General features: G+C 42.6%; 1 protein-coding gene across 6 annotated transcripts in view; it reads left to right on the top strand.

The window, feature by feature from the left end:
- TBKBP1 (TBK1 binding protein 1) overlaps positions 1-24313 on the top strand; it is a 94147-nt gene that overhangs the window by 23157 nt on the left and 46677 nt on the right. For 4 of the 6 annotated variants that reach the window (XM_061589573.1, XM_061589572.1, XM_061589571.1 and 1 more), the window contains 4 exons: positions 3291-3395; positions 5485-5626; positions 11741-11937; positions 18268-18329. In XM_061589573.1, the coding sequence (XP_061445557.1) occupies positions 3291-3395; positions 5485-5626; positions 11741-11937; positions 18268-18329 (506 nt within the window). The remainder of the gene's footprint in view (positions 1-3290; positions 3396-5484; positions 5627-11740; positions 11938-18267; positions 18330-24313) is intronic. The other 2 variants (XM_061589575.1, XM_061589576.1) reach the window with 2 other exon arrangements.

The raw sequence follows: 24313 nt of genomic DNA, 5'->3' as shown, positions 1-24313 counted from the left end.
GGTGAGCAAAATGGTTGGGGCTTGTTCAAGAGTAACTTTGATTATGGGAAAGCCCCCCAGTTTAAGTAAATTCCCTGGTGCTACTGCTAAGGGGATGTCACTTGCCTGTTGCTTCATCCCTTTCCCCAAGGAAAGCAGCCATTTCTGATGCTTTTCAGAGCAGGGAGTTTGCAGGTGTTTGTATGTATGCATCAGTGCCAGCGTGAGGCAGTGCACCCTACATACTTACAGTTTGTTAAAAGGTGAAATGGACAAAGCTTTGCCAACTGTACCTCTGTAGTTCCACTGCGTTTCAAGGCAAAATGAGGTGAAGGTGGGAAGTCTATAGTTTCAGCTTCAGAAATTCTGTAGCACAGAGCTGGCAATGGAGAACGGGTCATGGTAGCAAAGGGCAGGCAGGAAGATAGGGTTGCACTCGTCTCAAATCACACCTTCAAACTAGGCAAGACTGGCCTGGCTTGCACAATGAGTTCCTGGCTTATATGTATGAGTTGAGTGCAGATGCACAAAGATCCTTTGCAGCAGCTTTTCTCCACCCTTTGAGTGAGCAACTGAACAATGTAGGATTTAGCTCTTAATTGTAGATTCCCTTTATGTGCAAACCCAGAAACTATGGTTGATGGCTTATAAACAACAAATTATCCATAGTTTCGCAGTGTGCAAATAACAGGAAGCTATGGGTAAGAGCCGAATCCTGGCTTGTTCAGCCTCTTGCATGAAAGGTGGAGTAAAGCAGCAGGAAAAGGGCTGTGTGTGAGTGCACGCTATTTGATCAGGAAGGCCATAGCAAAGTGGCAGAGTCCCTGCTTTGTATGCAGAAGATCCCAGGGCCAATCCCCAGTATCTCTAGGTATGGCTGGGAGATACCCCCTCTGAAATCCTGGAGAGCTGCTGTGAGTCAGTGTAGTGAAAATACTGAACTAGAAGGAATGTTGGCCTGACACAGTATAAGGCAGCATCCTCTCTCCCTAACATATAGATTTGTTCACTGTAGTGCAACATAAGGTTAGATCTCGACAGTTTGTTTTGCATTTGCACTGGCAACTCCGCAAATTACAAAAATAATATTTAAGAATTCTAAATAAAAATACAGCATAAAAATCGGGGGGAATGGGAATGTAGCAACTTGAGAGAAGCTTGCCTGGATCCCTAGCTATTTAGGGAATTCACACTATGCTAGCAACAGTATACTACACTAGCCACACTATACTAGCTACTGGCTTGGGGGTCCTTCTTCCCACCCCCAGAATGACATCAGGTGCTAGAGAAGTGCCTACTGGACTCTGGCTTTATTTTTATTTGCTTTATGTTCTTATTTTTGTAGTGAAGGAGTATTTCGTGTACAAATAGAGATTCATTCTTCCTGTTCCCAAACCCTAGCATGCTAGCTGTCTTGTTCAAATCCACCAAGAAGGCAGCAAAAGAGTTTGACAGTTGACATTGCAACTGTCTCCTCCAGACAAACCTCACGCTGTAAACCAAAGAACAATCATGGTTACAGCTTGTGGTTTGTCTGGAGTGAGACAAACCACAAGCTTGGGTTGGACGATGCACTAAGCCAAACCAGGTGCAGAAGCATAAAAGTGGTCATGATCTTGGTCATGTCCACACACTATGGCTCCCTCCAAAGAATCCTGGGAACTGTAGTTTACCCCTCACTGAGCTACCATTCCCAACACCATTAACAAACTACAATTCCCAGGATTCTTTAGGGGAAGCCATGTGTTTTAAATATATGGTGTGGATATTATTCTCTGAGAATCCTCACATTTAGCATTATGTGTGAACCAAGTCACTGTCTCCTTATCTCTTTCTCTAAAGTTGTAGTAAAACAGGTGTCGAATATGCTTTAAGTTGGATTCCTGCATTGAGCAGGGGGTTGGACTCAATGGCCTTATAGGCCCCTTCCAACTCTACTATTCTGTGATTCTATGAAAACCAACACGGCTGCTTTACAAGTGTTTCTAAAGCCATTCTTTCAAGAATACTTTAAATTACCACAGATTTCTTTCTGAGTCTTGACTTGCAGATGAAGATATAAACCTGAGTCAGACCATTAGTCTGTGTAGGCCAGCATTATTTGACTGTGGCTCTCACAAGCTTCAGGAATTTCCTGTTTATACTGACATGTTTCCTGATAAGAATAGTTAATGGATAAATCCCCACTTCAGTCCTGAGCATTTTGGAACATTTGAGTAAGGGTTGAAAAATTCAGCAACTTTGTTGTTGCTGAATTTAATTTAAGTTTTAAAAAAACAAGAAAAGACTAAGTGATATTGTCACAAAATTGAAGGTGATTCACCAATTTTATCAAAACAGTAATAGATCTGTGTTTATATTTTGTCCATGCCTTTTTTCTGAAAATCTTCAGTTACTCTACTATTGAAAATGATTTTTTCTCTGCATTCCCTAAATCTAACTAGACGAGTTCACTTTATTACTGTTATTATATTTTATAAGCAATTTCAGAAATTCAGTTCCTTGGCAGAAATCAGAACTGCTTTAGAATTTAAGGGGGTGGCAGAGGACCAACTTTGGCTGGGAACAGTCAGTCATATATGTTTTTCAGGAGCTGAAGGCAGTTTGAAAAGAGGTATTTGATGCTTACAGAGTGAACATCCATCCCACCTTTCAACTCTGGTAAATAAGCTTGGCAGGTTTTTTTGTATTGTGTCAAAACCTGCAAGACCTATTAGATCAGAAGTAACAATGATAAAAAAAATCTATGTGGGAAAATGAAGCCTCTCTCACATGAAAACAGGCACATCTGTGGGCATTCTTTCACCTTGAGGCAAGCTCTGCTTTCCACTTCACTTTTCAAATGACACATGTACCTGGCTCTAAATTCAGTGTAGATTGTTGCCCCTTCTCCTCATGCTTCACGTGGGCTGTCCACCTTGTTTTGTTTTTAACTATCCACACAGTTATCTGCTCAAATGTTTGGCTCTTTTTAAAAAAAAACTATTTTAAAATTTTTAATCTATTCTGAGGAAGGATGTGCATGCACTCGTGGCTTCCTGATTGACACAAGGGTCAGGCAGTTTAGCCTTGCTCTAAGAAAGTAGCTTCATGATTTATTCAAGGGCTGGCAAATCAGGGCTGTTCAAATCAGATTTGATCCAAACTAAAAGAAAGGTTTCCCCTTGAGCTTAATCTGGGAGAGAAGATGGCATGAGTATCTAAAAATGGAGTGAGCATTTGAGATCAGGTAATCCCAGGATCAGATATTGCTTGCTCTTGCTGAGCCATGATTTTTGGGTTTTGCCTTTTTCTCTTTCCCGGCTCACCAGCTGCAGAAAAGCAAGGAGAGAGAAGAACAGCTGGGTGAGATGATCCAAGCCTATGAGAAGCTGTGTGTGGAGAAGACTGACCTTGAGTCGGAGCTGGGGCAGATGGTGGGTTTTGCTTATCATTCTTGCTCTGAGGCTGCGAGGCATGCTGCAGCCCCTGTTGCATGTACCTGTTTGCATGAGGAGTCTGTAAAATGAGATGATGCCCAGGTGTGCAGCTGCCCTGGCTTTCCGTGCAGCACACTTTGATCTAAAATGAACATTTGGACAGTTGGCAGAAAGTCCCGCCCGGGGGATTCACTTTCTGAATCACACAGAACATTTTTCTCATTTCAGCTGGGCTGGCGTTGCATGGCATGGTTAAAGCTTCGTAGGGAGTAAGAAAGTCTTTTGCCTTGTCTGATTTTACAGCATGTTTTTAATTGGTGTCCCCCCCCTAAAAACATCTGCCATGATTCCTAGGGGTGGAGAAGCCCCAAATAATTATAAAAACTTTAACTTCGGGTCACATTAATAATCCGTTTAGCCTCACCTCCTGTCCTCCAACCATGGTCAACCAGATGTTGCTGGGTTGTTTTAGGAGGGGTGTAATCTTTTGAGGGGAATGCAAAAGCAACCAGTTAAAACTGATTTCCACCCCTTTCACAAACCAGTTTATGAGTCAAAGGCCTGTGGAAATAAAAATGTATTTGCCTGCCTGCAGAAGATCATCAGAAACAAGGTTAGCCAGGTCTCCCTTAGCAAGGTGTTCCAGCGACTAGGAGTAGCCACTGAGACGGCACTGTCTTGAGTTTCTGCCATATGTACTTCAGATGTTAGCAGGCTTCCAAGAATCTTAACACCTGAGCAGGTTGGTATGGGAGAATGTGACTTCAGATAACTTGATCCTGTGGGGCTTTGTAATTCATAGCCAGCGCTTTGAATTGTACCTGGAAATAGACTGGTAGCCAGTGAAACTGTTGGCTGCAATCCTAACCCCACTTACCTGAGAATAAGCCCCATTGATTGCATTAGGACTTACTTCTGAGTAGACATGGTTTGGATTGCATTGTTAGGGGCCACATATTCCCTATAGCCAGCACCACTCAATACTCTAGTTGCATTACTTTGAACCAGACTTTCATGCAGTTGTTCAAGATGCAGAGGCCCTGCCAGAAGAAAAGTGGGAACTCCCCCTAACTCTGAGGTTGCAGCTTGGGGAGTTGACCCATAAGAGTCAGACCAATGATTACAATAGTGGCTCAGTATTGTTGACACTGACTGGCTGTAGCTCTCCATGGTTTCAGACAGGGCCCTGTCCTAGCTCTACTTGGAGAAGCTGGGGATCGAAACTGGGATCTTCTGCTCTGCCACTGAGTTCCAGGCTTTGGCCTGAAAGGAGGCAAATGCATTTTTGAGACAGATTCTTGACCTCTGGGAGTAAGACATCTTGTCCCTATGCAGAGCTTGTGCTTCTGGCTATTGTTGCTCACAAGCGCGCACACACACATCTTTAACATCACAATGATTTATTATTTGTAAAAGTGCTCTAGTGAAGAACATAACAATTGCCCTTGCTAGGTCAGGATCATCTAGTTTCCAAAAGCTCACAAGCAAGATGTAACTGAGGTAACTGTCCCCTAATGTGTATTAATCAAGGTAAACTGCTTCTGAATAAGAAGATTCAATCAGTGTTTTCCCATCTTGGCTAACATCCATGAATGTGTCTCATTTACTAGGCTCTGTACAATAGTAAAAATCATGAAGATGAAAGGGCAGAATAGGGAAGGGAAATTGAAGCTTGTTTAAAAAAAAAAAAAACCCATTCAGAAGAACAGGAAAAAGTAAGCTTGAGAGCAAGAGTCGGGGTAAAAAAAGAGAATCTGGTTATACAGAATGAATGAGAAAGACAAAGAGGCTGAAACAGAGAAGGAGAGAAAAGAGGCAACCTGGTAGATAAAATAACTGGGTTTTGCTTTGAACTGATTAGCTAAACTCTAGGAAAGTCAGTGACATGTTTAGGATCCCAGAGTGAAGAAGAAGCTGATCATGATCAAAGGATGTGAAGATTTCAGAGTGGGAGGACGGAAAATAGGCCTTAAATTCAGGAGCTGTCTAACGGCAGTTCGTTGACAAGACTTCAGGGCTGCAAAGTGCACGATTACTTCTTGCTATCTCTCTCTCTCCATCCTTTGTTGCCCTTTCCCTTCTGCAGAGAGCTCTGGTTGAGACGCATCTGAGTCGGATCCGAAGCTTGGAGCAGCAGCTGAGGCAGAGAGATGGCAACTCGTTCCAGAACCTCAACTCTCAGCTGCAAAATCAAGAAGTCCAGTACCTGTCGCTTCACGGCAGCCATGGTGAATCTTTTGATTTCTGGTCTCGGGACAGGGGCTGTCCCCCCCCCAACTCTTCCAATTCCCACTTTTGACAGGACATTTGTTCCATATATTGTCTAGATTGAGAGGAGGGTTGCAACTTTCACTCTTGAGAGAAGGGCTTGAATATGCTAAGGATACAGTGCAGTACACTGACAAAGATCCTAAATTGGGAGGGCTCCACTCAAATCTCATCTCAACCATGAATTTACTGGCTGCTTTTAGGTCATGTGCCATCTCTCAGCCATAGCTCCTCATCTACAAAATGAGTAATAAATAGCAGGAATTAGGGCCATAATGTTTAAATTAGGGGTAACCTTTTGAAATTTGTTTGCTGGTGTAGTAGTAGTAAGCAAAATCTGGTGCTAAGTTTGGCTAAGGTCTGAGAGTTATAGTAAGCAAAATATGATGCCATACTGGTATTCTGGAACTGCAACTTCCATCGTCCCCAGCCACCATAATAAATGGTCAGGGATGATGGGAGTTGTAGTCCTACAACATCTAGAAAGCACCAAGTTGGCTGCCCATGGTTTAATTGGTTAATTGGTTGGATTAATCAATTTAGCAACATTTTAGTTGACTAAAAAGGTGCCCAAAATAATTGAGCGACAGATTTAGTTAAAAATACAGATAGCAAGCATCATTGTAAAAGAGGGATCCCCTCTTTTCCCTCACACAGAATGGGAATAACCCTGGTAAGCCTTTGCCTGTCTATGACCTTTCGGGATTAGCCAAACTCTGATGCAGGCCACAGTTGAGGGGTCCTGGCTCCAGCAAACAAGGTTCAGAGTCGGTTGATATGGTTGAAGGCAGGCTGGTGATCAGGTTCTGGAGGAAGGGGCAGACCAGACCAAACAAGTTGCTCACACTGAGGAACTGACTCGGATCTGAAGATATTATACAGCCTGGTGTGCCCCCATTGGTCTGTGAAGTTACTTGCTCATGTTCAGGTTGGAACTGCAGCCTAAAGGGTATCCTAAGTACATAGGCCCAAATCTACCTATGGAATGGTCTTGCTAATTGAGGTTTGCTAGGGCCTGTTGCTTTGTTGTTTTAGGAGGCTAGGAACATCCTGGTTATTAACAAGGGATTTGGCTGAATATTTCCCTGTTTATCCCCCCCCCCCACATTTTAATTTTAAATTTTTTGACTGCTGTTGCTAGGTATTTATGATTGTTGTTGCTGTGCTATTGTGGTGACTTTTATTATTGTTTTAGCTTTTATTGATAGCTGCCTTGGATTTATTTTGTAAGTCAGGAAAATGATAACCTAAATAAAATAAATAATAATGTAACTCCAGTTACAATGACAAAGATATACATCATCTAAAAACAAAGCGAGTATGCTCTTTTCCCTCAGAGTGGTTTTTTTAGTCCTATGCAATTTTATTTATTTATTTATGGATTAGCTAAAACTAAACTGACACTGGGCTGTAGCTCAGTGGTAGAGCATCTATCTTGTATGCGGAAGGTCCCAGGTCCAAGTTCAATTCCCATCATCTCCAGGTAGGACTGGGAGAGACTCCCTGTCTGAAACCCTGCAGAGCTCCTAGTAGCCCTAGGAAGAATACTGGCCTATTACAAGGATGCCTACTCTACAGATCAGTCCTATACATACTTACCTGGGAGTAAGTCCCATTGAACTACCCACTGAGTAGTCATGCATAGGATTCTGCTGCCAAATAATATATGAGAAATGGCTTGAAATATGCTCTATAAATGCTTAGTGTCATTATTTATAGTAATTAAGGAGGATGGCTTCTGTGCAAATACCCCTAGCTGAATGGGAAATTGTGTGAGCAAATGAGTGTTATGCATGCAGCTCTCCTCCTGAATCCTGGAGCTAGGATTGCCCATGTTAGTTGAAAAACAATAAAACTGGATTCCTGCTGATTAACAGTCAAAGATGATCCCTAATCAGGAATAACGGGCTGGCTGAAATGATGACTGCATTAACTGTTTCCAAGGTGTCCTGGGGTATATTTCCAGGGGATTGGAAAAATGGGGTACATTTACATTCAGAGACAAGAACCTAATTAATCAGATTGGCATAATCCAGTTTGTCAATTTTCTATGAGTTTGATTGGGGATTGTCTGTGTTGAGGCACTGTTTTTTTTTCACCCAGTAGATGGCGCTGTGACTCTCTGTCTCTCTTTTTTTGTATGTGCAACATGGTTTATTTTCAGAAGGTTGCAGAAAAAACTCTTTGACCCTTATTTCCCTAGAATTCCCAAAATAAACTTTCTCCCTTTAAAAGAAAAAAAAAAAAACAGGCTGGAATGGTGGGAAATTTAAAAAATGAATATCCTATGACGGACCAAGATTACAAGGTTATTCTTTAGTGAAGGTACTGCACATTGACACCTTTTAGCAAGGTGAGTGGTTTTGCAGAGGCTCCCAAATTTGCTGTGATGGCAGCTTGCCAACTCCTGGGAGCATTGAAATGCATGTTGGCCTAGGTCAGGAGATACGGAGTCAAGTTCTTGTGGGTACATCAGAAGGGATGCTTAGTTTGTTAAATGAAAGATGCTGGAGCTCAAGCCTACTTAGCAGTGACACACCCTGGCTTGAATGCCCTATCCTCTAATCCAGCCTTTCTCAACCTTGTTGGGCTACAACTCCCATCAGCCCCAGCTAGCATCGCCAATGGTCAGGAATTATGGGAATTGTGGTCCATCAACATCTGGGAACCAAAAGGTTGGGAAAGGCTGCTCTAATCCACAGGTGAGGAAACAATCAGTGGTTACTTTGTGGCTGGAGAGGTTTTGAGGGACAGCGGAGAACAACCTTGCGGTATGTACCTTCTATAATGCAAGCAGCCACCTGTGCATGCAGGGCTAGTGTCAGCACCTGGCATACTTGGACAGCTGCCAGGACCTCAGTGTCCTTGCAGGGCGCACTGTTTAGGTCTGCCTTGGGCCCTCTTTTAAAAACAGATATTCCGCAGCATTCTGAGCAGTGCCAGGAGCTGGACCTCGCCATCCTTTTCATTTCCCAGAAAGCCTCTAACTTCCCTTCATTCTGGAGCACTGTCAGAAATGAAAGGGGTGGCTAGACCAAGCTGCCTATGGTCCCTTAAAATCTGGAGCTGGACTTGTTCACATTCCTTTTGATGTGGCAACACAGTGTGCCAGCTATATTCCAAGTGCAGTTCTCCCTCCATCACCAGCCTCCATGTGATCAAAACCAGACGAATTTTTCTCAGCATGGCACAGCTTTACGTTTTTCAACAAAAAAAGTAGACTCTGCCAGACCACCTCACCCATCTCAATCAAAGGATACACACATTTGTAGCAATGTCTTGTAAAGACTGAACATGGCAAGCATCCATGAACTCAGGTCTCCTCGTCCAATAATATCTCACAATGATAATGTGACGATTTTATCCTGTATGCCCCATTTTGACAATTAATGATGATTCTGTTAGTTTTGTTAATGTTTGTTTATTTTGTGGTATTTGTATGCTGCCCCATAACATAAAGTTCTCTGGCTGGCCTACAAATAAATAAGTTAAAAAAACAAAAACAAATTAAAGGCAAAACCTAAAACCATCAAATCAAAAGCAATGTAAATACAACAAAAACAAAAGTCACTGCACCTCCCCCAAAGATAAAACTCAGATTTAATAATTGAGAGTCCAAGATTACTTATTTAAAAGGCCTGGGTGAACAGAAAGTCTCCACCTGGCCCCAACAATATTACAAAAATGGTGCCAGGTGACCCTCTCTGGGAAGACTGTTCTTTAACTGGGGTGCCACTCCGGAAAAAGCCCTGTCCCTAGCAGTTACCCGCTTCACTTTATTTGACAGGAGCACCCACTAGGGCTTCCAAAGAGGATCCTAAGGCCCACGTAGGTTCATATGGGAGTGGCAGGATACATAGTGTAACACAGTTACAATGGAGTTTGTAACTATTTAGTTATTTCTATATTAATAATAATAATAATAATAATAAACTTTATTTCTACCCCGCCCTTTTTCCAATAGGACTCAGAGCGGCTTACAGCTAAAAGATAACACACCATTAAAACATAGAAATGTATAGAATTAAAAATAGAATTAAACTATGAGAAAAATTAAAAACTATAAAACGTACGTTTAAGAACAGCAGATAATTTAAAATAATAAGATCATAATGTAGTCACCCATCCTATGACACATAATCCTGGCCGTTCTCTATCCCAAATGCGCGTTGAAATAAAACAGTCTTTACTTGTCGCCGGAAAGACGACAAGGAGGGAGCTAATCGCACCTCACTCGGAAGGGAGTTCCATAGCCTAGGGGCGGCCACTGAAAAGGCCCTATCTCGTGTCCCTGTCATATGTACTTGTGAAGGTGTGGGGAGCACAAGAAGGGCCTCACCTGAAGATCTCAAATCCCGGGCAGATTCACATAGGGATATACGATCTGCCAAATAGCCTGGACCTGAGCCGTATAGGGCTTTGTAGGTCAAAACCAGCACTTTGAATTGTGACCGGAAACAAACTGGCAGCCAGTGGAGCTGTTGTAACAGGGGAGTTGTATGGTCCCTGTAACCAGCTCCGGTTAGCACTCTGGCTGCAGCTCTTTGTACCAATTTAAGTTTCTGAACAGTCTTCAAAGGCAGCCCCATGTAGAGCACATTACAGTAGTCTAAGCTGGATGTAACCAAGGTATGCATCACCCTAGTCAGATCAGGCAGCTCCAGGAATGGGTGCAGCTGGTGCACCAGTTTTAATTGGGCAAATGCACTCCTGGACACAGCAGTAATCTGGGCCTCCAAATTCAAAGCTGAGTCCAGTAGTACACCTAAACTGCGAACCTGAGACTTCAGGGGGAGTGCGACCCCATCCAGCACTGGTTGAATCCCTATTCCCTGATCTGCCCTCCGAATGACCAGGAGTACCTCTGTTTTATCAGGATTTAATCTCATGATACACCAGAGGGTCCACACAGGAGAGAAACCAAATAAATGCATAGAGTGTGGGAAATGTTTTTCTTTGAAATCGGCCCTTCTCAGACACCAAAGAGCCCATGTGGATAAGAAACCTTCTGAATGTTCCAAGACTTTTCCTATGCAGTAGAGAATGAAGCTTATACTCTTGATATCTGAGAATGTGCATGTGCAAGGTCTTTTAACTGTATAATATTAGCCCTCAGAAGACATATTTACTCATTTGTGGGCCCCAGATACTAAGCTAAAATAGGGGTGGGTGATGGATTGCAGGAGCCCACAAACAAGAATGGTGCACTCAATCTGTCTCTGGCTTCAGGAATGTTATAATTAATATGTAACTTTTTAAATTTAAAATATTTATATACTGTCTTCATGCCTGTAAAATACCTTCTTCCCACACCTTTGGGATGTTTCTGTTGGTGCTCTAACTACAAATTAAGGGCTTTACAATGCCACAGGAAAAAATATATTTTCTCCAGTCTTTTAATACTTCTGTTAAATTGGCTCCTCAGATGCCCAAGAGGCTATCCTAAGGCAGGAATGTTTAAAACATCTAAAAACAATGTAAAACATCTTAATTGCTGTAAACTGCCCAGAGAGCTTCGGCTATGAGGAGGTATATAAATGTAATCAATCAGTCAATCAATCAATCAATCAACTTGTTTGCCCTCATCCAGTCCATCACTGATGTCAGGCACTGGTTTAGGACCTGTACGGCTTCCTTGGCTTCAGGTGGAAAAGAGAAACAGAGTTGAGTGTCATCGGCATACTGATGGTACCGAACCCCAAAACCCCGGACAACCTCTCCCAGCGGTTTCATGTAGATGTTAAATAGCATAGGGGACAAAACTGAGCCCTGAGGGACCCCATAGGTCAATGGCCAAGGGGTCGAGCAGGAGTCCCCCAGTACCACCTTCTGGGTTCGGTCCTCCAAGAAGGACTGAAGCCACTGTAACACAGTGTCCCCAAGTCCCGTCTCAGCAAGGCGGCCCAGAAGGATACCATGATCGATGGTATCGAAAGCCACACACACCAAAATGGCTGCTTCATGATTTTCAAAATAGCATCAACTTAGATCTGAATGCCTGTCCTCCACTCTGTACATGCCCATTAACTTCATTTGTCTCCCCTCCCCCCGCATCTTTGTTTCCCTGTTCCTAGTACTGGATCGCTCAATGAACTGGCAGAGCCCCAGGGGCCTGGAACAGGTGGAAGGCTTGGAGGTGCAGAGGCTGGAAGTGGAGCTGGAGGAGACAAGGCAGGAAGTCCAAAACTCCCAGCACCGGGAAGAGCAGCTGAAGGCTGAATGTGAGAGACTGCAGGCAGAGGTGAAGCAGCTGCAGGAAACTCGGGCTCAGGTAACTTTCAAGCCATTTTTCTTGGGAGAAGGCAACGCGGTGGGAATATAAACAATGAAAATTATATAGTGGCCTCCTCAGCTCCATAGCCACTTGTCACATGGAGGATTGGAGAAAACAAAGGGGCCACAAAGTACTTCTGGAAAAAAAAACCCTGGGAGTGATGATGACAGCACTCCTAGCTTTTAAGAAGTGGACAGTCTTGGGAAGCATCTGCACTACCAACTTCGACCTCTTTTAGATTGACGCGGATGTTTTGGGCTCAGTGGAGAATCTGGGAGATTTGTGGTTTTGTGCGGGTGACTTCTCTGTTGGAAATGTTCAAGCCCTTGTAGAACCACAAATCCCAGAGTGCTGTTGGGAACATCAAGGCCAGATAACTCGGTGTAAGTCTGTTGCGCACATGTGGTTTTTGAGAAGGCTGTGAGACCCAGGACATCGGAAGCTTACTTTTACACCTTTCAGCTATATATACAGCTAACTTGTGATAAAGATCAGTTCACTGCAGCATAGTATTTTGTATGTATTATATATAAATTATTAAGAATGCGGGTTATAGTTTCAAGAGTGAAAACTGTTGCTTTGACTACAAAACAAGAATAAGCTAATGTATTAATAGACAGAGGCTTTCATTTAACAGATTCTAGAAATACAGATTATTGTCAGGTTATATTCTAATATGTGAGCTCCAAGTTGAAGTTGGGATGTTATTAATTTGAATAAAATACATGCTGTGGTTGAAATAATGCATTTCTGGATTAATTGCCCAATACTCATGCAAAACAGGTGATTGGTAAAATTAAAGCTGCTCTTGTTTAGTAGCTTTGCTTCTTTCTCAGGAATTAATGCCTAATATATCTAATCTGGGATATACCTGCAAGTGAATGTTTGGTGAGAGATGATATACTTCAGGGATGGGGAACCTGTGGCCCTGCAGGTGTTCTGGACTATAGCTCCCATTGTCCCTGACCCTTGGCCATGCTGTCTAGAGCTGATGGGAGTTGCAGGCCAGCAACATGGGGAATAAAAATGGATTCCTGCTGAATACAAGGGAGATTGTTGAAAAGCAGGTGAAGCCAACACTTCATCTGTCTGAAGAAGACTTTGGATTCAAAAAGCCCCCAGCTACACCCTAGCCAAGGACAAATTTAGACTGGAAATCAGAATATTTGATTGGCAGTTAAATTATGGAATAATCTCTTTGCAGATTCTGGTTTTCCCAAGCCTCTTTGCTAAGAAGGACCAGAAGATGGCATATTCTCAGCAAATTAATATAAGTATAAAAATATCAGAATGGTCTCTTTGGCGGGGGGGGGGGAGCACCCTAGGATTGAAGACATTTTCATCAATTGATTAAGGATATATTTGTGCATCTCAAATCTGGTGGAGTCGGGGACTTCCGGGAAGGGTGACTTAGCCTGTGCCTGCTTTTGGGACGGGCTCCCGCCGCAAAAGAAGCTTATTCAGATATAAATCAGTCAAAACTTTTTTTTTTTGACTGATGAAACTTCTCCCGGGCAGGGAGAAACGAAGAGATTAACCTCAAAGCCTATTTTTGTTGGGAGGACTAGATTTCATTGATTTATGAGACGAAGTCCAGCCGACAAAGAAGGACGGATTTTCAACAAGCTCTATCTGATAAAGCGACACGTTCATCTTTTCTTTAGAGAGAGAACGGACTAACAGGCAAGCACCCTTCTTTCTATATTTTTTTATTTGACTTAAACTGTTGCAGTAAAAGGAGATTTGCCAGATTGATCGGCTTTGGACATCTTTTCGGTGAGCTATAACTCTTCTCTGCTATGCACTAATTAACAGCTTATCTCTGTTTTTGTTGCAAAAAGCTGTCCTGGATTTGCATTCTAAAGATATACACAGAAGAGAGATTTCTATTCCTGATTTCTATTCTGAAGAATATTATATTGTCTGAGACTACTCTCTTTTTGGTTTATTTTATTTTGACGAATCTGTTTCCTGACGACGCCATTAATTGTTTCGATCCTGGGAACTACATTTTGTTTTCCTAAGCATAGTGAGATAAGGCTGGCTGCTCTGTTTATACTGTGATGTCATCAAGTTTGGAGTATTAACCCAATTGTTGCTGAAATAAGAAGTGGGTCTCTTATATTTTTCTTTTAAAATGGCAATCAAGAAAGTGGCTGAGAATCGGGAAGTAACTAGGTTTCAGAAAATAATGGATGAGATTGAGATAACGAAACGAACCCTGCGACAGGGTTGTAAGGAGCTGAAAATTGAATTGTGCAAAATGATCCAGGAGTTTAAAGAAATAGGGGTCCCTGTGAGAGAGGAGACCCTGGAGCCTGGAACAAACGTGGAACAGGAAAAAGATTTGGAATTTATGGATTTTAGAAATAAAATCTACTGTTTGGAATTCAATGTTATCTCTGAAGAAATTAATGAAGATATTAGAGATAAAGTTATCAATGGCATGGACAATCTTCTGGACTGGAATGATGTGATGGAGCCTAATATAGAGAAAACCTATGGAATTAACTGCAGCCATGTGACAAGGGAAAAACTTTCAAGAGATGAGCCAGTACATTTTGTAAAAAAGAACAGAGATATGATTTTACTGCAGTATTCCAGCAACCTATTCAGAATGGATGGCAAGAAAATATTTGGGATAGAGGGAATTCCCATTAGACTCTTACTATATGACTATGGTTATGACAGCAAGATTATTACGGAATACTGATAATGGAAGATTGGACACTGAAATTACTGGAGTTAACAAGACTATTGAAGATGGAAGATGGAAGATGGAACTAATAGGGATAATAGAATAATGGCTATTGAAATTATTGAACCTAACAGATTCTGATGAGATGGATTAATCGAAATGTTTATTTTGACTATGGTTATGACAATAAGATTATTATAATTATTAATGAGATGGATTAATCGACATGCTTATCTGGAGAAAAATTGATAGATATATTTCTTAAAGAATTGAAACCTCTCTTTGACTTTTTGTGGAAAGAATAAAGTAATGTTTATGAGATTTGATGATTAAGTAAGATAACTACTGGAGGAAAGTGATTTTATAATATGATTTAAGAGACAGGATTGTTATACATTGTAGACCTATAACTGATTTGATCTGTGACAAATGGGAAGTTAATATTTCTATGGTTATGACAGCAAGATTATTACGGAATACTGATAATGGAAGATTGGACACTGAAATTACTGGACTTAACAAGACTATTGAAGATGGAAGATGGAAGATGGAACTAATAGGGATAATAGAATAATGGCTATTGAAATTATTGAACCTAACAGATTCTGATGAGATGGATTAATCGAAATGTTTATTTTGACTATGGTTATGACAATAAGATTATTATAATTATTAATGAGATGGATTAATCGACATGCTTTTCTGGAGAAAAATTGATAGATATATTTCTTAAAGAATTGAAACCTCTCTTTGACTTTTTGTGGAAAGAATAAAGTAATGTTTATGAGATTTGATGATTAAGTAAGATAACTACTGGAGGAAAGTGATTTTATAATATGATTTAAGAGACAGGATTGTTATACATTGTAGACCTATAACTGATTTGATCTGTGACAAATGGGAAGTCAATATTTTACTTTTTATTTTTTTTTTGTCTAACTATTTTTGATTTTGTTTTTTGTCTTTGAATGTTTTATGGTTTTGTTTTGTATGTTTTATGAAATCTGAATAAAAATTATTGTAAAAAAAAAAAAATCTGGTGGAGTCAAAATTGCCCCCATGCAATGTGTTCTGATTATCACAGGGAGCACAGTCACATAAAGTACATAATATATGATTGGTTTGTCCATGGATATTGCTAAAACAACCCAGAACTAATTCTGGTGGCGATGGTAACTTAAAATATGCTACTGTAATTGAGGAGCTAGCTGTCAGATCACTGTGGCTGTATCCATCCATGAAAGACCCAGGTCACATCTTCCATCTTCCAAATAATCACTAGATTGTGTGGTGGCTGAGGATGGCTTGGGAGCCGATATAACCACATGAACTGTTGTGGCTTGGTTGAAGCTGGAGTGAGATGATAGTTCTGGCATGGTATTTTTTTCAAAAGAACTAGAGATGGACACTCACACAGTATACTCATTCTGTATTTCAACAATCTGTATTGCTGCCCGGGGCTCCTGCTGGGAGGAAGGGCAGGGTATAAATCAAATAATAAATAAATAAATTCCTGTTTCACCTCTGGTAAATAGGTTTCACAGGTTTGTATTTCAAAAACCTGTTTGATGAAAGTTGACTCTGTGGCCCCATCTGCACTATACATTTAAAGCAATATCATACCACTTTAAACAGTCATGGCTTCCCCCAAAGAATCTTGGGAATTGTAGTTTGTTAAAGGTGCTGAGAATTGTTAGGAGACCTCCCTATTCCCCTCACACAGCTGCAGCTCCCAGAGTTCCCTGGAAAGGGGTTGACTTTTAAACCACTCTGCAAATTGTAGTTCTGTGAGGTGGAAAGGGGGGTCTCCTTACAACTCTCAGCACCCTTAACAAACTACAGTTCCCAGGATACTTTGGAGGGAGCCATGATGGTTTAAAGTATTTGATATTGCTTTAAATGTATAGTGCAGATGGGGCTTTGGTTAAAAGAAATAAGTGCGTGTACACTAGGGGGTATAAAGCTTCTCTCAAGGTGCTTTCAGTACTGTTGTCTGTCTCCAGCCCAAGATTGTTTTGGCTTTCTTTGGGGAATTGGGTCCTGTCACAACTTGAGATTGGATATGGGATGGTGTTGACTCATGCCCCTGTGCAATTTCTATGATAAGAGTTGATAGGTTTGTGGACATTGAGGGTCTGAGCCAGTCAGGGCCAGCGCCAGACCACTGTGAGCCCGTGGGCACCAGACTGCCATGGCTCCCCCCGCACATGCATGTGTGCACTTTAAAAACCCAGTCGCATTACCTCTTGCGTCACCATGTCAGTGTGCATGCCTGCCATCACCTAAGTTGGCAGCAGGGGTGTCAACACCACCTCATTGCCATTTTCAGTGACGACAAGTACGCATGCTGACATGTTGCCGCCCCCGATACCGTCTTGGGTGATGGCAGGCGTGCAATGATGCAAAAGGTGATGCGGCTAGGCATAATTAAGCACACGCTGGGGTGGTATCGCCTGGGAGAGTGGACCTCCTGCTCTGCGATCCGTGCTACTGTCTGGTTGTGACTTGCAACCCGATGCTGGTGGAGATTGCAGAGCGGAAGCTCCACCCTCCGAGCCACAAGGGCCCTCATCCAGTCCACCTGGCTGGCACCGGGCCGGAGCCAAATGTGACTGGCACCTGTTGGGACTGGTAGGGCAGAAGACAGAGAAACCAACAGTAGGTGGGGTTAGAGCCAATGACAGGCAGGGCCAACAAATTCTAGTTCTGCCCCCATCCTCCTCCCTGCTGTATTCTACACGGGCAACACTGAGACTAAGGAGGAGGCAGCTGATAACCAGTGCCACCCCCTGGTCAGTCTGTAGGCAGGGAGGCAGGCAGGCAGGCAGGGGCTGGCTGAGAACAGACTGAGGGTGGTGGGGCTATGCACCATGTGCCCTAAAGGACTGGCTTCCACTGCACTGAGCGCTGTATGTGTGGAGTCAAGAAGGAATCTCCCCCTTCAAAGTTTTGTTTCCCCTTACATTGGCCTGATTCATGAACTTGAGTCATTCAGACAATGCTGTGCAGGCACTGTTTATTCAGGGCACCAGGTCTCTGCTTATTGGTCTGAGCTGAACAGCTCAGAGCCAGTGTGGTGTAGTGGTTAAGGTGTTGGACTACGACCTGGGAGACCAGGGTTTGAATCCCCACATAGCCATGAAGCTCACTGGGTGACCTTGGGCCAGTCACTGCCTCTCAGCCTCGTGAAAACCCTAGTCATAGGGTCCCCATAAGTCAGAATCGACTTGAAGGCAGTACATTTACGTTTTGAATGGCTTGATCAGTGAGGGGCTAGTGTGGACAAGCCTCCCTGAGGCCTCAGAGATATACTGGATAGCTTTGCAGTATATCCTGCTGGAAACCCACATCATCTGGCTCTGCTTGCTGTTATGCTCCATATCTTTGTATTGCCCTCTATGGTGATTTTGTATTTTACTTTCTGTTGTGAGCCACCTTTCAGGCCTTATGGGCAATTGGCAGGATGGAGATGGCTTAACTAAATAATACATTCCAGTTGCAGAACTGATCTTCCTTCTGATGGGCTTCCCTTGTTGAATTGGGGGATTATGGAAATATGGGATTGTGCTTCCTTCTTCTTCCCACTGCTCCCACCCCATTATAACAGGGACTGTCTTAATGTTTCATAGGACCTCGCAACTAGTCAGTCGGAGAGGGATATGGCCTGGGTGAAGAAAGTTGGAGATGACCAGTAAGTGTCCATCCATATAAATGGATGTTCATGTTTGGTGGGGATGAATTACGTGTGTGTGTGTGTGTGTGTGTGTGTGTGTGTGCATGTGTGCATGTGCATGCAGCGCTGTGAGCCTGTGAGATGCAGTGTAGTGAGATCTTGTGGAGGTGGTGTAACCTGTGGAGAAAGTTTGACTGTTGCAGGCAGATGCCTTTTGGAATTAGTATCATCTAATCTGAAATGGAAGGATATCTGGAAAAATAGCAGTTGTGCAACTTGTGGTGTAGGAATTTTTTTTGGGGGGGAGGAGTTAAATAAGGTGGAAGGAACAGCAGATTAAGATAATCTGTACTTTAAGAACTGACGGAAGGATATCTCATAGGATGAGGGTTATGGGATGTGGCAATGGAAGAATATCTCCTTGAACGGGTTGTCATTTTGCCTGTGGTGTAAAGTTACCTTGGATGGATGGGATGTCACAGAAGGATGCCTCATTCAAAAAGGGTCAAGAAGTCTGGTGTAATACTGGATGACTTAGAAAAGCTGTGGACTTTGTGGAAGGATATAATCCGTTGTGTTTTTTAGGTACTCACAATGCATACACGTGACAACGATGTGGAGGGTGAGAAAGGCCCAGCTTGGATTTGCTATTAGAGCAGCAGGGTGCTCTCATTCAGCCGAGAGTTGCAGGAAGTCCTCAAAGAAGATGCTTGTACTCCTTGGGGTCATGTGCCCTGCTTTATAAATGACAATGCTTTATTTGAAGGAATGTCCAATCCAAGTTCAGTGTAAAGATAAAAAAACATAAGAAGGGAGGACAAAAGCTGAGGCTAGCACCAGACTTCAGAGACCATGCCACCAACTGGCCTTCACACCCCATCCCATGGCCATGTCCGCAATCTCCTGCTGCCCCCCCACAACATTTTAGTTGCGTGGTGGTGCCAATTTTGAGTGGAAGTGAGACAAAGTTCCCATCTATGGTGGCCACCCACCATCTTCGTTTATCTAAATTCCAATCCCCCACCCCATAGAACTATGATGGCTATAGATTTTATAGATCTGTAGTTTTAATAGGTGTATAGGCTGGGTTTTATAGGTTGTATTGATCAATAGGCCAGGGCATTGCATTTTGGATAAATTAGGACGGGAAACGGCTAGCATAGATGGGAGCCAAGCTTTGGTTCCATTCTAAAGCATCACCACCACCATCTGCCCACTGCTGAGACAGCCATCTGGTGCCCTGTTGGGGAGGGCAGTGAGTGGCAGCGCAGCCAGGTCAGGCCAGTGTGGGGCCCTTCTGAGCCTCTGGGACCAATGCCCGACCTGGCTGACCACTGTCCTGGGCTTGGCAGAGGCCTTGAAGTTAACCTCATCCACAGCACCTGCACAGCAAACTGAGCAGGCTCAACGCAGGTCACCTGGTTCCAGTCTTCCCCACTATGGTGAGATGCATTGTATTTCTATTGAAATTATAGTAACAACGTCTATATGTGTGCCTATGCATATAAATTACTACATGCAAATTTTATGCAAATCTATGCCCTCTTTTGACCTCTCTTTTGGAGACTTGTTTCCTTTTTTTTTTTGGCTATGCATAAGCGACCACCCTACTTGTACCCGAGCACCAGAGCTTTCTATGAGAAGCTGGCTGCGTGCCTATGTACGCGTGTATATATTTGGAATGTTTTTAATTTCACATTTCTGCTTGACAATACACCTCCAAGGTGGCTGAGAATAAGGACACATTAATACATAACAAGAATTTGTGTAAGTAGAGACAGATGAAGGCTCATTCTGTGGGGGGGGGAGGAGGGGAGGGAATGAGGCTGTAAAATGTGCTCCCCAGGCCATAAACTCTGGGCTTAATGGTCTTACAGGGCCCCCCTCTTTAGATGGTAATGTGCATTACTTTACCAACTTCAAAAGGTGATAAGTTACTGCTTTTGAGGACACTCTTGCTTGTTCTGCTGAATGGGGCCCTGGACTTCTGCCCCCAAGTCCTACCCTGATGGCACTACTGATTGCAAAGCAAACTCTGGTTCTACCCTAGTTTCTCTAAGATTCCCATATGTGTCCAGATTCATCATCCTCTGTTCCCAGAATTAAATCTGCTTGGACAATTTGTAGCAAGACAACAAAAAGTCCTTTAGCAACTTAAAGACTGACTGATTTTATATATATATATATATATATATATATATATATATATATATATATATATATATATATATAGCATAAGCTTTGTGGACTACAGCCTGCTACATCAGATGCATCCAATGAGGTAGACATTAATCCATGAAAGCTTCTACCATATTAAACTTCTTAAAGATGCTACATGTCTGTGTTGTTTTTGCTGCAGCAGACTAACACAAGGCTATCCTTCTGGAAATTTGGACAACTTGGCGAGATTTGTTTCGATTTGCTAGACAATGGCCCCCTGTTAGATGCTACCTTCTGTGGCCAGAGAATCACACAAAATGGAAAAGGGGGGTGCATATCTAGAGAGTGGCAGAGCAGTTTGCATTGTGTTTTTATACTAGGCATGCACATTAGCAGCTCATATGATAAACCCCTGATAAAGGAGGTTTGGGGAGAGGTGAAGTTTTGGCTTTTGATTCTTTTTAAAAATCTGGCATTTCGGTTTGCATGTTCTTTTTAATTAGTTGAGGTTTAAGGAAGGAGGGGGAAGAAGGATTGCAGAAAGGGGTGTGAAGTGTGAATTTAAAATGTGTCGGAGGGAGCTGATGTGACACCTACCTCGCTCTTTATTTGTGCTGAGTGAGAAAAGAAGCCTCTGAGCCATAGATCTTTGAACTCTGCACAGAGGCAAGAAGGGAGAAGAGGGGCCATGGTTTGGAATGAACAGTAAGTATCTTGCTTCCACTGATCACCTCTTTTGTAAAACAAGAACTACTTAGTCATCATCCTGACTCAGCTGAAATCCAACTAAGGCTGTTATCTGCTGACCAAAAATCATTTTCGATTCTCCCTCTTCCGGTCATTCTCCTTTACTGGTCTGTGCAGTGAGATATGGTTCACTTCATAAGGTTCCCTTGGTGCATTAGCATTTATGACCTCTGGCTTGCTAACAAGCACATTAACGGGTAATTGGTTGATGATGCTTGTTTTGAGCTTGCTGTCTCAGAATTTACAACTCTGTCCTTACCCCCCAAATTAATTCAGCCACTCAAGGGAACCTCTCTCCACCCCACCCAAGGCAGGTCTTCTTAGCAGGTTGCAGTCTAGTCTGTCACTGCCTTGGCAGTCCTGCAGCTTCCTTTCTGTCCCCCTCCAAGAAAAAATAAAACAGCAGTAGAGAAGTGGCAAGGCAGCTAGAGTGGCAGCTTTCTTTGCTCTCAAATGATAAAGAGGAGGGTGGCAAGAGGTAATTGAATGAGAGGAGAGAACAAGGGGGCAGTGGAATTGTGGGTGTGTGAGGGAGGGGACAATGGGAGGACAAATGTCATAAGAGCATAGTATAAAAGGGCAAGAGGAAAGAGGAAAGGAGGAGTGAGGGAAATGGATGGTGCTGCCTTCTGATCATAGTTGCTCTCCTTCCCTGCCTATGTCAAATTTCACAAGCCTTCATCTAAGAAACAAATTATATTTGTATAGCTCTGATTTCCTTTTTTTTTTGTAAATAAAGTGTTTTGCTTATGTTATTACCTCAGCAATCCTTACAGTTGTCTGAGGCAAGACAGAATTTATAAAGCTATATAATTTATGTACATAGTGAACCAATGGAATCTACTTCCATGAGAAGTAGCGATGGTCCTCAGCTTGGATGACTTTAAAAAAGGATTAGACAAATTCATGAGGGATAAGGTTATAATTGGCTACTCAACACAATGGCTGTGTTCTACCATCACTGTCAGAGGCAGCTGCTGGGAATCACGAGTGAGGAGAGAGTGCTGTTGCATTTAGGTCCTGCTTTTGGGCTAACTATGGTTGGCCACTGTGAGAACAGGATGCTGAACTAGATGGGCCTTTTGTCTTTTCTTATGTTCCTTATTATATGCAGATCGGGGGGGGTGCCAACTGGGAAGGAGGGAGCTGAAACTGAGATAACAATTTGTCATAATTTGAACTAGGGACTTTCAGCTCAAAGCACACAAGATTATCCACAATGGTATGTAAGGCCAGGATTTGTGGACCTGTTCTAACTCTCCTTGTCTTACTTGTTTTAATCCCTTTTCCCTCTCCCTACCTCCCAGTTCTATATTAAACTTCACATATGATGAGAACATATATCTGTTGGACATTTATATTCGCAAGATGGAACAAGTATTGGTTATCCAGTAGCCTTGTTTTTACAAATTTCACTCCAGCATTTGTTTCACTCTGCAAAATCCTTCAAAAGAGATGGAACCTTTACATTGAACTCAAGCCAGTCTAAAACCATTTAAGGAGTCAAATCTTTTGCTGGGTTGCACACTGCTCTCGTGGTTTGCAGACTGCCGTTTCTTTCATTACAGTTGCTACTTGAGAGGTTGTTGTGCCAGGCACCTGAATGAAAACTCAGTTCCCTCCAAACTGATGCAGCTGTACCAGACTCATTGTACCAGCTGTACCAGACTCATCCAGAAAACTGGAGGCCTTAGCAAGCACATATTGTTAAATTTATGTATGCTCCGTATCACTGTGAACAGTGAAAGATGTTTGTTTTCAGGGAACAAGTACTTTGGCTGAGAAATATCTCAGTGACATGGCAAGTGCCCAGACAAAACAATGCCTACCCACTTCTCCTTTCCCCTGCGCATTTAGGACAGTTGCATAGTAATGATGATGATGATTTATTACATTTATACCCCGCCTTTCTTTTCATGATAGAAACCCAAGGCGGCTTACATATGGTTCCCAGGCGGTCTCCTGTCCAGGCACTGACCAGACCTGACCCTGCTTAGCTTCAGCAGGGAGCTGGCCTCATGTGACTTCAGATCATAGGCTGGGAGTGATATGATGATGATGATGAAAATAATAGTAAAAATACAGTTAAAAGGTAAAGTAGTCCCTACTTGCAAGCTCACAATCTAATACACATGATGCAATAGAATGAATGGGGAGGAAAGAAAAAAGCTAGCAGTGGAGCAGCTGCTCCTTCATTGGCCTCACTCTTGCCACTATGTTCTTCCTTGAAGGCAGAGGGTGCAGCTTTCCAGGTGCCATAAGTCACTTCACAGTGGCAGAGGCCAGAATGTGCTTCCCTTCACATCAGGACAGCTTGCAAAACTAAATGGAAAATACAATAAAAAACACGTTTTAAAAACACTACTGATTAAAAGCAGCAGGATCCAAAATCTTAAAAAGAACAGTGTAAAAACCGCATGAAGATCAAAACAATTTAGATGGAAAAGCTTGATAAAGTACAAGTTCTTTCACTGGTGAATGGTCTGTCTTTCTTCAGATGGCAAGGGAATGCAGAAAAGGGCCTCTGATCTTATTGATCACTGAGAGAACCACTTCTGAAAGTCTGACACAGCCTTCAGTTTGCCCAGTTTCAATTCTGCACAGCAACTGGGAACATAGGAAGCTGCCTTAAATAGAGTCAGACCATTAGTCCATCTTGCTTACTGACTGGCAGCGGCTTTCCATGATTTCACACTGGATTCTTTCCTGGCTGTACCTGGAGATGCCAGGGATTGAACCTAGGACCACCTTCTGCATGTAAAACACATGCTCTACCATTGAGCTACAGCCCTTCCCCTGTAGGTAGTTGATTACCTAACATACTGGGAGAATTTGACAGTGTAGATACGTTCTCTTCCCCCCTCCCCTTTTGACCCTGAAGACACAAAGGATCCCATCAGTCTTAACTCAAGCCAAGTTGGGTTTCACACTTTGTGTCTGGGTGTTTGTTTGTTTGTTTGTTTCTTGATTGCCAGCACATCAAATTTGGCCTTGTTTAGATTACTCACAAGTTGTGAGACGGTCCTTGACAACCACGTGTTATTCAAAGAGAACACAATGACTTTTCATCAAACTGGATCAAATGTGCCACACTG

The sequence above is a fragment of the Rhineura floridana genome, chromosome 11, assembly GCF_030035675.1.
Source record: "Rhineura floridana isolate rRhiFlo1 chromosome 11, rRhiFlo1.hap2, whole genome shotgun sequence".
In the NCBI taxonomy this organism is placed as follows: Eukaryota; Metazoa; Chordata; class Lepidosauria; order Squamata; family Rhineuridae; genus Rhineura; species Rhineura floridana.
This window is presented reverse-complemented; position numbering and strand designations above follow the sequence as displayed.